This window comes from Hirundo rustica, chromosome 11, assembly GCF_015227805.2.
Source record: "Hirundo rustica isolate bHirRus1 chromosome 11, bHirRus1.pri.v3, whole genome shotgun sequence".
NCBI lineage: Eukaryota > Metazoa > Chordata > Aves > Passeriformes > Hirundinidae > Hirundo > Hirundo rustica.
In genome coordinates, this window is record NC_053460.1 from 13,740,523 (window position 1) to 13,754,071 (window position 13,549).

At 41.4% G+C, this 13,549-nt stretch overlaps 1 protein-coding gene across 1 annotated transcript; it reads left to right on the top strand.

Moving 5' to 3' along the window:
- C11H16orf87 (chromosome 11 C16orf87 homolog) lies at nucleotides 1-12,262 on the top strand. The gene is made up of 4 exons (XM_040075619.2): nucleotides 1-303; nucleotides 3,827-3,923; nucleotides 6,068-6,250; nucleotides 11,712-12,262. Exons 1-4 carry the CDS (start codon nucleotides 238-240, stop codon nucleotides 11,828-11,830), a joined length of 465 nt encoding a protein of 154 aa, XP_039931553.1. The 5' UTR covers nucleotides 1-237; the 3' UTR covers nucleotides 11,831-12,262.
- Nucleotides 12,263-13,549: the final 1,287 nt, after the last annotated feature.

Consider the following 13,549-nt stretch of genomic DNA (forward strand, 5'->3'; position numbering starts at 1 on the left):
CTCCCCTCACCGCCTCCTCCTCCCGCTCCTCTCTCCACCTCCTCCTCAGGCCACCTCCTTCCCCCCGCTCCTCCCGCCACCTCCTCCCGTTCCTCTCTCCACCTCCTTCCTCCCGCTCCTCCCGCCACCTCCTCCCGTTCCTCTCTCCACCTCCTTCCTCCCGCTCCTCCCGCCGGCTCCTCCCGGGGCGGGCGCTCCGGCCGCGGCCGTGTCAGCCCAGCCACGGCAGCAGCGAGCATGTCCTCCAGTCGGGCCAAGAAAGTGAAGATGGCCACCAAGTCCTGCCCCGAGTGCGACCAGCAGGTGAGCGGCTGCCGGAGGGGCGCTGGGCTGCGGAGGGCGGAGCGGGCAGGCCGGCTCCGTGCGGCTGCCAGCCGGTGTTTGTGTGAACTGAATGGTTGTAGCCTTTGTAGCGTCTGCGTGCAGTGCGGGTTGAACACCGCGTCCCTCTGGCAGGGTAGTGGAGTAGTTGTATTGTGCTGAGGGGTTTCTGCGCGACTGCAGCACCTCTTGTTTATGTGCTGGTGTTGTTTAGTAACCGTGGGATCTGTTAAAAATACAATAGACCGGGTGATTTATATCATGCGGCTTGCCCTTTGGGTGACTGATGTGCCCAGGGCTGCGCGGGAGAGGGCTCAGAGGTGGTGTTTTCTCCTGGGGGGGTTCGGAAGCGGCGAAATGGAGACCTTTGGTGCAGTTGCTGCCCGAAGCGCCCGAAGCTGTTCGTGTCCCGCTGCGGGTTCCGTGTGTGCACAAAATGGAGCTGCTCGCACTCACACAGCTGCTGTGCACCGCCGCCGTGTCAGGAGCTTGTCTCCGTTTACTGGCGATGATGTGAGTATTAGAAGCAGGCGGGTTCGTTCCAGCGGAGCCCCGAACAATGGCCCGGCGCTGCAGCGGCGGCCGTGGGGCTCGGCCGAGGGGCAGCGCCTGTCACATGCAGTGCTGGGAACGTCGGCGCTCTTGTGTGACCCTGGAAAGTCACCCCTAGTCACTGGTTTAGCCATACTTAAAAAAAAAAAAAAAAAAAAAAAAAAAGGCGCCTTATAATTTTTTTCTCTACTTGCATAGTTAAAAAAAAAAATCACTTTTTTTGTTCTGACTTGCATAGTTTTTACAGTATTCCTACTCATCCTGGCACAGCTGGGAGTGCTGAGCTGTGTGTGGGCGTCGTTTCATGTTTTAACCAACAGATCAACCGCTGCAAATGCACGTTAAGCACGTCACTGAAATACTATTTCTGAGAAGGAAATCGTGTGCCAAGTTCTGGTTATTCAGTTGGTGAAAGGAGAAACGAAAACGAGGGAGAAGTCATATATGAGAGTGGTGTTTTTTGTTTATTTTGGGTTTTTTAAATAAATGCAATGGGTGTCAAACTACCAACAATAAGTAAGCAAATGTAGGCTTTTTAAGCTGACGTGAGAACTGTCACTTTGTTCTGCACTTATATGCCTATAATGTGTTTTAGTTTTCGTCAGTGTAGATTTTCTGTTAGCAACTCTTCTGTGGCTTACATGGATTTCATGTGCTTATATGTCCTGCCCTTGCACACATTGCTCATAGGACCTTGTTTTCCACTGCCAAATATTTGAGAGGGAGCAAGGAGCTAAGGACTACAGTGCAGGAAACTCTCATATAATTCTTAACTGACTGTGTTGTCTGCTGGTGTTTCTTAAATTCTTCCATGAGCAAGGGCTTCGCATTTGTTTCTGATTTTTTCAGTAGAAGTGGCATGCATGGAAATATTTAGACAGCCACAATTATTGGAGTGAAATATTGAGTAACACTTCTTAGACTTCAAAACATTTTTCTGTTGTAATTTAGATAATATATCATATTTCAGTATTTTCACAATCACAGCTTTATTAAACTAGGGAGCCTGAAGTACTTGCAGTCAATCTGAGGAAATAATTATGACTTCTTAATTTATCATCAGGTAAAATATCTTGTAAGAGAAAATTTCCATTTTCCAGGAAAATGCTAAAACAGTGTGAAAAAGTGTTTAGGACTCTGTTGCATTAATTATGTTGCAGGATGTTATCAGTTTGGGTCTTCAAAGGATAACTGATAGGTTTCAGTGATAAACCCCTTCCCCCAGGCCCCCCACCCTCAAATGGTGCTAAACCTGTAACACGAGAACAGCATTGTTCTGTTAAATACAGTTGAGTTCGTTGAAAAATACTGACTCTGTTCCAATCCCCTTGGGTGGCTTTGCTTTTTGGTTTTTTTTCCTTTTTGTTTAGGCCAAGCCTGGAAAGGTAATTATTGGAGAGACCCAAGTGTTCGGGTATGGATTTTGCTGGAACTCTCTATCTCCTTAAGAACACACACAAATTATCTGAGATAGTGGGGCTTTAGTACTGTTACACTGACACATGAACAAGGAGACAAACGTGCACACAAGTCTGCTAAATTCTGACCTTTAAAGTTCAGTAAACCTCTGTTGGACTCATTTTTCTGTCAGTGTTTCCATAAAGGGAGTTAAAATCTCTAGTTCTGCAAAACCTGTGTCCAAAAGTCTATCCTATAAGCTTTTTGTAGGGTAAAGTGCAGGAGTTCGGATGTGCTGCGGAAAGCAAAATAATTTGTTTATTCTGAGTAGCAGTTCAGTTCCCCTTTACAAATTCACATACTAATTTGGCAGGGTTTTTTGAGTCAGTGGAAGTTTGGAGCTTGGTTCTTCTTCATGTCTGGTTAAATTGGGGAGGCAGTTGTGGTTCTGTGCTCCTGTTTGTTTCAGTGGACATTGGCAAACTTGTAGCGACCTGTCTTAAAGAATTACGTTTGAGAATTTACCTCCTGCCTTTTCCCCCCCACTATCATGCTTCAGCATGACTCCACTTTAATCTGTGCTATTTAAACTCTTCCAGATCTCTGCCTAAACTTGCTTTGATTTGTGTTTTCTGTCTGAAACCTAATCAAAGCAACATGGTGTATTCCTTACTGCTCTAAAAGATTTCAAAACTGAGGAAATGAATTTTGTGTCATTATCAGTGTTGCTTTTTTTTTTTTTTTTAAATTGCTCTGAGTGGATTTTTGTTATTTTTCATATAAAATGTTCCATTTCTTGTTTGACATTTGTTATTTTCTGGGGTAGCATAGTGCTGCTGTCTGCTTAGCTGATCGGAGGCACTGTATTCTCTCAAGCTCCTGGGCCTGCAGTCAGTTCTTTGCCTGGCTGGGCTGGGTTATTTGCATTTTGAATTAACGAGGTCCTTCTGTACCCACCCGGCCTTGTCTGCAGCGCTGGAGCAGAGTGTGCTACAAATGCATCTGTTTTGCTTCAGGCTCTATTGTGCCTCTAAAGCTGCTCCTCTCTAAAGGAGCTGCTTTCAAATGCTGCTGAAAGTGAATGTGTTCACAATGTACTGACCGTTTTAACTCATAATTTTTATTTTTTTTTTACAAGTAGAGGAAGCAAAGCTGGGAATGTTTGACTGATTTGGCTGCTGATATTTGAGAGCTCTGAAGAGAAATTATAATTCTATTTTTATTCAGCCTTCCTTTAATGCTCTCTACTTTCCCCCACCCCCTTCCTGTCAGTCTGGGGAAAAGTAGTGCAAAGCAATCACAACAGCTGTACATTTCAAGCCTGATTTTTAACAACTGCATAAAGAAAAGGCTTGGTGAGTGATTTAGGACAGAATCTCTTTTTATTATGTTTAAATACAGTAACAGGACAGGCCGTAGTTTGCAGTACAGACTGAGTTTGGAGAGTTATCTCTGAGGACGCAATGTGAGTTACTGAGTGTGTTTTCTTCTTCATGGGACAGGAGTTTTGTCACAATTTTAAGTTATCTGAAAAACTTGTCTTTTGTTTTCCCAGGTTCCTGTTGCATGTAAATCATGTCCCTGTGGCTACATATTTATCAGTCGAAAACTCTTGCATGCTAAACGTGCTGAGAGATCACCACCCATCACAGGTAATGCTTACAGAGGGGGGGAAGGGAGCAACAGTTCTTTCCCCTTATTTCCTGGAGACAAAAAATAGAGTTTTACTTCTCTGACTGTTGTAAGTTCACTTTCCCTTGAATTTGTACATGGTAGATTTCGAATATGTTAATTTTTCTTGAATTTTGGGGAGAGGAGGGAAGTTTGTGTTTTCAGTTTTCCTTTGTACTCGTGTTGTTGGCATTTATTCTGTATGTGTTCTAGCTGCACACATTGATCACTGTGCAAAATAACCCCTTACAGAATGCTTTGTGCTAATCCTGTTTTGAAGCGAAATATGTAGATGTCCCAAAAGGATCTGATTTCAGAGCACATGTTGATTGAAGCTGGGTGTTCTGAAAATAAAAAAAAAATTGTCATAATGTTTAATCTAAAACTTGGTGGATCTTGCTTCTCACTACCTATTGAATTAAATAGTGCTTTTTTTTGTGCCTAGCTTGTGTGTCTTTTGTTGATAGACACAGTAAGAAGTCAGTTGAATGTGCTTTCTGGCATGAGTAGCATTCTCCTTGTGTTCATTTATATAACTTTCTCTGCTAGTAGGAATTAGTCAGAAAAAGAGCTTGACAGGGATGATATATATATGTGTGTGTGTGTGTATATATATATGTGTGTATATATATATATGTATATAAACACCAAAAAGTCCTGACAGAAACCCAACAAATATCTGGTCTATAATATCTACTTTTTGAAATGATCTACCAGACCTACAAAATGGAAGTCAGCTGTTTGATGTTTTGTATCAGTGTTTTGAAGAATAGCTGTTGATTGCCACTTGTAGGAATTAAGTGACATTATGCTGACAACTGAAATTTCAAGGTGGAGGAGGTTAAGAAATGTCTGTGGTAGATAGGAAGTGTTGGTCAATTTTCTTTCCTCTTCTCGCTTTTTTGATAAAGTGGTTACCAAATGAAGCTGAAGACCATAATCTGTTTGTATAATTCAGCTTTGTCCAGAGGAAATGCACCAGGGGAGGCAAAATGAATATATGCTGGGGCCATCCTGCTGGAAAGCAGCTCTGGAAAGTGCTTTCTGCTGGGAGTGTGACCAAACACTGGAAAAGGTTGTCCAAGAGGTTGTGGAGTCTCCATCTTTGGAGGTACTCAAAAGCCTTATGGACATGGTCCTGGGCAGCTGGCTGTTGGTGCCTGTGGCTCTGAAGAGGTTCCCCTGCTGCCTCACCCTGGCTGTGACAGTGTGAAATAGAGGTTCTGTATGAGTGTTAGTGACTGGACCCTGCTGTCCAGCTTGTACCCTGTGTCTGTACAGATTAATGGGACTGCTGCAGCCAAAGGAAATCAGTTCCCCAGAGAGATACAGTAGGAGACTGTGTATGTCTATATTGTGCTCCTAAAGTGGCCACAATGTCTTTTAGAAAATGGTGTTCAGTAGTTTCAGCAGTACAGCTACTGTAGGGTAGTGCTGCAGCCTTACAAATGTGCAGCTAATGCATGAGTGTGCCGTGGTGACTGTTCTATATTTGGTACCCAAGCTCATTAATTCATACTTCCAGCTAAAACTCGTGTAAATACTCCTTTCTTTTAGTGACTGTGGTCTTTAGGAAAACAGTAGACCTGTTCAGCAGAGGGCATGAGGAGGCCTTGTCCCAGGTTGGATGTGATGGGACATGTACACTGTGTTTTGTGGCATTTACTGGCAGCACCATTGACTCAGCACTTGATTTGTCTGAGCAGCAGCAATGATTTCATTGTTGGCATCATAAGAAGCCCAAGTGCTGGGGTGTTTGCTGTATGATAAACTCTTGCTGGTGGAACAGATACAATGGGGTGTCTTAAAGGCTGTGATGTGGCACTTTGTGTCCCCATCTTATTTGGGAAGCAGCTTGTTGTGTACCAGCAAACACCTCATGCTGCAAAATGCTTTTGAAGTAATTAAAGGGTTGATCCTCGGAATGAAGAAGTGAGTGCCATCCTTCTGGGTCTGGCACCTTAATTTCTGCATGAATATTGTGCAGATGCAATTGTTCTGTAGAGGAATAGGCATCTGACCACTTTAAAGGAAAAGGTCGACAGCGTGGGGTCAGCATTAAGAGTAAATTAAGAACAAAGGTGAAAACAACCCTGGATCATGCCATTTCTGTTCATTTGCACAGAAAACAAGAGTGAGGCCAAAAGGAGGCGGACAGAGAGAGTTAAGCGAGAGAAGATAAATTCTGCAGTAAATAAAGACTTAGAAAACCGAAAAAGATCCAGGTCTAACAGCCATTCAGATCATAGCAGACGAGGAAGAGGAAGACCTAAGAGTGCCTCAGCGAAAAAGCACGAGGAAGAAAGAGGTATGAGAGCTGGAGAAATCTGTTTGTTGGATTTTCTATTTGTATCTTTTTTAATCAGTAAACCTTTATACTATGCAAACCATTTAACTAAACTAGTTCAGCCAGTACCTGATACCTTAATGTGGGGAAGGGACTGATTTGCATATGTAGAGACCTCTGGTTTTATGTTTCAGTGTCTGATGAAACTAACTGCAAAGATCTAAATCTGTATTTTTAGCCACTGTATCAAGTTTCAACACGTACGTTGGAAGCCTTTGGACTGAAGTGTTAAGTAGGGGTTTTTTGTTTCCTTTTGGGGTCTTGTTGGGTTGTTGTTGAGGTGCTGCTGTTATGTATCACAAGGACAAGCCATATAATGATGTCTGTTGTCAGAGAGGGGATTAGGATGACTGGATTACTTAAAAAGCTTCTTGAAGGGCCAAAGTAAAAAGGGCATCTTGAAACACTGCTATGACATGTATTTTGGTCCTGTGTTTCTGGAGGAAAGAATGCCTCCTGGCTTGTTAAGGTTCCTTGGTGCCCTGCTGTTTTTAATCATTACACAGTAAAGAGGCTGTTACATAGCTAGAGTAATTCTAGAACCCCTCAAGAATGTAACTGTCACTTAGGGCTCCTCTTGTTTTAAGAGCCTGCTGACACTGCATTTGCTGCTGTGTTTTTGGAGATAGTATTTTTTGGCCTGAATTATGAATCCAAAACTTAGCAAGGGCTTCAGAAGGTTGGAAGGCAGATAAAAGGGCAGTAACAAGACTTCATAGAGATATTCAGCAGATATTGTTCCTAAAACTCCTGAAGTCTTGGAGTATATCATGTGGCATGACTCAGACATGCAATTATTTCTCCCTTTCCACCTTACAAAAAAAAAAAAAAGTGTTAATCCATGTTGAGAATTCCTTTAATTTCTGACTTCTCAAAACCAATTTTATATCTCTGCTGTTTGATATAAATCTGTTTCTTAATGTTTCTTTCATGCAAAAACCAAGTATAAATTTGGATCTGTTGGGGTTTTTTTAGTGCTTTCAGTGTGGGAAGAGGAGGTGGAATTTCATTTGTGTATATTTTCCAGATGGCGATTGTTTCACTATAATAGAAATGCACTTTGTAGTATCTAATCTCTTCACTATTGCATATGACTTATTGATGTGTGTAGCTTCCCTGTTTGTTACTGACCCAAGCTGGACTTTGTCTGGTAGCTTTAGGATCCTTTCTAGGCATTTAACTGCCAATCTAGTTCACAAACAGCCCTGGTTTTAAAATTCCAGCAAGCTGCTTACGTTGCCCTATAAAAGTGAATCTTCTTTTCTGTCCCTGACAAAGAGGAAAGCAACCAAAGGAAGAGATCCATTTTCTTAAGATATGTTTTATAGTTTCCAAAAAGCAAGAATTTGACAGCAGGAGGGATATTTAGAGAGCATGGTTTCCTACACAAAACCAGGCTGAAAGTTTCTAACCTCTTGCTGCAAACTGAAGTGTGACAATACTGCAGTGCTTTGAGGTGGAAGACTAGAGATCTGGATATAGTGGGATCTTTGCGTAGGAGTGTGCATGGAGTGCCTTCTCTTGGTGTTTTCTTCAAGTTGAATCTTGATAAAGATTGCCTTGATCTTGTTGTGCTGTTTTTACCATCCCTTTTCCTTGATCTTGTGATGGCTGTTTCTTCCTCAGCCTCTTGTGCAGGGATTTGGCTCACACCTGTTTGTCATCGTCTTTTTACCCCAGTGCAGCTTATCTTATTGTTCAGGAGTTAAGTAGGCTTAGAATATTTTCTTACTTCTGGTTATGTCAGACTGTAGTGTGTGTAGACCACTGTGAAGATTATCAGGCAGATTAAAAAAAAAGCATATATAAGGCTGTCATGGTTATAGAAATAAATTCAGCTGGGAACTGATCCTTTTGTAAGTAATTACTAAAACAAGTTAACATTGACCTCTCCCTTTTCAAGTTGCTTTCAAAGTTGAAACTACTATGTGTGGAGTAATTAGCGGGAATTTTAGAAATATTTTCCTTTACCACATCTGCTGCTTGATAGTGTTGTTTGTGTATATTAAGTAACTGTAATTCTACCACAGTTAAGGTGGTTTTTGTGTGAGTGGTTGCTAGTCCTTGTAGCAGTCTCTGTGTGTTGAAAGTCTGCTCTGGAGTGCAAGATGTCTGTTTCTTATTTCCTTGCCTGTTGTATGTCTTGAGGATATTTTGAGGATATTTGGTGTTGCTTGCTGCTAGAGGTTGTGCTTTTGCCCCAAAGACTTGAAAAGAAGCCACTGCTTGTATGGGGTGTTTAATATTTGATTCCTAATGCATTTGTAGATGGAAAAATGCAGGAAATCATACCTCAGTTGTATTAACATGGAAGAACAGATTATCTGTACATTTGAACACCAGCCAGCTGTGAAAATTTCCTTCCTAAAGGCCCCGATGACATCTGTAGCTTTGCTTCCTTGCTTGTCACGCAATTCCATACACAGTGTGCTTGTTCCCAGTTATGTCTGTGCCTTTGACTGGTTCTTTTGTGTCCTTCGTGACTGGCTCACATTAGAGCAAAGATCTGCAGCAATTAGGAAGAATAGAATAAGCAAAAAGGCTTTTTAAAACAAGCTATTTTTTTCCTACAGGTTGAGCAAGAGGGAATAGAGGGGGAGGGCAGAGGAAGCAGATGTAGATTGAGGGGATATGGCAGTACTGGGACCCAGAAAATTATCCTGTCACATATTTCAGAGCCATGTGATGACCCTGGAAAACAGGAACTTGTCCCTGCAGCCTTGGCTTGTCAAAATCGTAATTTAATTTCTTTGTCAGATGTACTACAATGTATTTTGAAAATACAAGCACTCCATAATAATTAGACTCAGATTTAGTTGTGGAGGTGTGTTCTTTGTTTTACTGTGTGAGACTGTGACACATCTAGACCGGCTCCCAGGTTGCCTTGTTATCTGGGTATAACCCTGATTGCATTAAAGCAAACAAAACCACTTACATACTGGAGGAAGTGGTATTGGTTATTCTGAAAGAGGTTACCAGCAAGTAAGTCTCAGTAAGAGTAGTAGACTGGCTAAAGCAGACTTGTTACTTAGCAAGCCAAACCTTTGTAAAGGTATATACATACATTTCAGTATGTTGATAAAACTCAAGCTGACTACATCTTCTTGATGCAAGTTTTCTTTTTTCAGTAATTTCAAGCTGCGTTACTCACACATTTGCTTGCCCAGTGTGCATATTTGAAGTAACTTGCTATATTGATAAATGAATCCATACCAAATCTGTGAAGGGGGAGGTCCATATGTGATTTATACATAATCACTGTCTTAAGGGCTGCAGTATAAGAGGGTTGCAGGAGATCTGGGGATGCAAGAGTCACAACTCAGAAAAACTATTTTTGCCTAGATAGCCTCTTAGTTGTGTAGCAAACCCCTCTAGTTTTTAATGTTGTACTGTCTCGTAGAAACACAATACTATTTTTCTTTTGCTCATAATAGAGGAATGAGTCAGAACTGCACTGAGATAAGACTGAAGTGGAAAGTTTTCAGAGTGCCTGTGGAAGCTGTGGTATCCTGGGATTAGTGTATGATAAAATGTCATGCAGGTGTGAGCTCCTCAGTTGTTACTGACGAGAACTACAGTCGTCCTGAGAGTGCATGAAGCTTGCACACCTGTGTTAATCCCTCATACTCTTTGATATCAAGATTTCAGTGAGCTGAAGTCTCAGAATAAGGCTGATCTGGGAGGACAGGGAGGAAGGGAAACTAAGAAGTCCACAGTGTGTTAACAGCAACCAGGGTGTGGTGCAGGGGGAGTATTTTTAATTTTGCTGGGTGCTGATATGTTCAAGTTGTGGCTGGATTCGTTTGGATCAGGAAGTATGAAACAAGGGGTGGAGCTTAGATATGAAAATGGGAAAGATTAATGTGGAATAGCCAGTGTGTGTAGTGTCTGTGCTCAGAACAACTCCCAGCATTGTTAATTTTTCAGTGGTGAGAGGGAGGAAGTGGAGCAGAGTGTACATACAGAAGCTGATTTGTCTTAAACTGCAGGGTAGGACTGGCAGCTAAAGTCACTTTCAAACTCAATACACTAGAGGATATTGCCTTGCTTAGCCAGGAAGTCAATAAAAAGCTGGTTTCTGCTGTTTCTGTGTCAGTATTACGTGAGAACACGGTGATAGGGGGTTTGGGAGCTTCTCCCACTTAGTTGTGGAGCACAAGCACTTGATTTCACATGGAAGGCAGTCTGCTGGAGTTCTCTCCAGAGCTGTAATAACACAAACGTGGTGCCAAATCTGAGCCCATTGTTATGGATGAGAACCCATTGAAGGGTAACCCTGTGGGTGGGTGGAGATCGGAGATACTGGGATCTTTTCTCCTGATCGTTCTTTCTGTTATTTTCCAGTGCTGCCTTTTCTTTGGCTTTCCCGTGCTAGTTTAGGTGTCTTGGTGGAGCAGTTGCCAGAGTGTGGATGTGTGTGACTGTGTGTTAGTGAGACAGAGGGGTCTCAGGTGAGCTTTGTGTTGTGATTGTAGATGAGTCCAGACCACTGTGGAACCTGGATCAGAGATGGAGTTGTACGGCTGAAAGCTCTGAATGTATTTCTCTCTTCCTTCTGTCTACAAGCATGGACTTTTGCTGACAAAACTGTTCCTTTGTTGGCTTTATTTTCTTAAAAATATGTGTCAGCTACCTGTGAATACACTGGGATAGGACTGGTCATGATCTGGAGGAGGTGGTATTTATGAAAGTGGTATTTCTCAAATTGTATTATTTTATGAGTTTTTGTAGTGTAACATAGTTTATTTGAGCACTGGAGTATGGAAACTTTTTGATAGTTTCCTATTGTGTGTCTGTGGCATTGAAGCAAGCCAACATCAGCACAGGGAACTCAGGGGCTTTTACTGGCTCAGTGAGGTGTTAGCATTGTTCTACAGCTGGGATAAGATGGAAAGTCTGCAGTGTAGAAAGTCCAGAAGTGTGCATGATGATAAATTTGGAGCCTGACTTCATCCAAGTATCTGCTCTTTGGCCTTTGACACTGTCAGTAAACTCTTGGGTTTCTTTCATGTAGCTGTAAAGTAAGAGGGCAGATCTTGTGTTTAGTGAGGATATTGTAAAATAACTTTGTTTTCTTGGATGGGACGTGGTTATGTAAAAGAAAAAACTCAAACCACTAAAACCAAAAAAAACCTGAAGGAACACTTGAATACTTGTTTATCTTTATGTTAACGACTCATTCTTCCTTCTTCTTTAAAGAAGAAAAATTCAGTCATGCTTTTGGCTGACTCATTCTGTGGGCTCTTCCAGCACCTTTGTGTGCCTCTATTACTTCCTCCTCTTTCTCACTCCCTCTGTGCATAGGAGTTGATTGTCTAACTTCAATTCCACTGCTTCAGATAAGTTACTAATTTCTGTGTGACTTGCATTAACTGTGAATAATGGAGAAATCTTCTAATAGTGACTTTTTTTTTTTCTACAGAGAAACAAGAAAAAGAAGTTGACATGTATGCTAACCTTTCAGATGAAAAGGCCTTCGTATTTTCAGTGGCCTTGGCGGAAATAAACAGAAAAATTATCAATCAAAGACTTATTCTGTAACTTGTGAGCACAATCTGATGCAGTTTTATGCAGGATGGCTAGCAGACTTCCAAGGTGCCATGGACTCTCGGAAAGTGTGTTGTTCTGCACCAACAAGGACCGTAGCATTTCCTGTGAAAATTCTTCTCCTGTTCTTGGAAATCGAATTCTGTCTCTACAAGTCAGAAAGAAAGTGGCCACAAGATTGTGCTGTGAAAAATCAGAAAGCAGATAATGTTTCACACCTTGAAGACAAATGCTAGACAAATGCACAGAGAGACTGCACCCATTCCAGAGCACTTCTTTTGAATTTGCTGCCAGAAATGCAATATTTTAAATATTTTCAGAAATAAATGATTTTCCTTTAAAATTATATATTTCAGATTTTTCAGCTATATTGCAGTTTATGTATGTACAGTTCACGTAACTTTTTAATAAATTGATATTCCAATATTTTATTGAATGAGAATCAAATACATTTGTGATACTCAGGGTGTGTTGGTTTTAATCCTCTGATAAATCTGGTATTCATCCTAGATACGACTTCAGTTTTACAGTTTTTAATCGGTCTGATATAATTCTGGTAGGAAGAAAATTAAAATGGTTTAATATGGGATGATTATTTTGTTAGACAACTTCTTATTTTTTATGAATTATCTCTAGAAAATAAAATTCTTGCTCCATAGAGTTTTTTAAAAATCATATACCTTGGGGGTCAGACTCCTGATGTTTGAGAGCCAAGCACTTGTTTTGAACATTTATTTGCTGAGTGCCTGCCTTGTCCAGCTGGTAAGTTTTTGTCCCGTACTCTCTCTTGGCCCATTATTTACTGGAGAGGGGGAGAAGGAGACCTCAGAAATGCAGATTTGCACTTGGCATCCTGTGGCCAGTATCTCCAAACACGAGCATGTGGTGGTTCCTTTTACTCCCCATAGCTTTTTTTGTCTGTCTTTGAAAAACATAATTCTTAATTGGTATTGTGTTTGGATTGCTGACTGTAAACACCAAAGCAAAGTCTACCTGAGTGTGCAACAATGAACTGCTTTGATAGAAACAGTTCTGGGGAAGACATTCAACAAAGTAGTCTTTCTTAAAGTGCTGCCGTGCAATTTCAGCCAAAACTCTTCCTTTAGTAACTGTACGGGGGCTTTATTTTACCGAAAAAAACCTCCAAAGCCTCAAGCTGTGTAAAATCCTGAGGGAGGAGGTGTAGGAGATAATTACATTCATAAAATCTGACACACTGGGATTTAGTCACCTTTCATCTGCTCTATTGCAGGAAGGGGAATGCAACTAAATGTCTTTTTCTTCAGTATTACTGGTGCTTTTCAGTATCACATTGAGTAATGAGAATTGCCTAATGAGGTTCAGTACAGAACTGAGCTCTGGGTCGAAGCCGAGATGTTTATTAATAAAGCTGGACTATCAAATCCTGGCTGTTTATTAGTTACTGATTAACTGAAGGAGCTGTTATAGCTTCAAGTTAAGCCACAAGGCACTGATGAAATGCAAACTGTGAGTAAAAGCAGGAAGCATGGAGAGTGTTTCTTTTTTCTTAACTCCTAAGGAATAATTTGCATCCTTAGTAACACTGGATGAGAGATGGTGTGGGAATATGCTTAAGCCACTAAAGCACATTTGTCTTTATTCCGGTAAATGAGAAGTTGCAAATACAAGACCGACTTCTCTGCATCATTAAACTTGTGCTTCCCCGAACTGTAGCGTGTCACAGATAGCAGA

Excerpts from the sequence above, each read along its gene's own strand:
- C11H16orf87 (XM_040075619.2), top strand. The coding sequence starts at position 238 with ATGTCCTCCAGTCGGGCCAAGAAAGTGAAGATGGCCACCAAGTCCTGC. Across the intron at positions 304-3,826 it reads GCCCCGAGTGCGACCAGCAG|GTTCCTGTTGCATGTAAATC; the intron begins GTGAGCGGCTGC and ends TTGTTTTCCCAG. Across the intron at positions 3,924-6,067 it reads GAGATCACCACCCATCACAG|AAAACAAGAGTGAGGCCAAA; the intron begins GTAATGCTTACA and ends TCATTTGCACAG.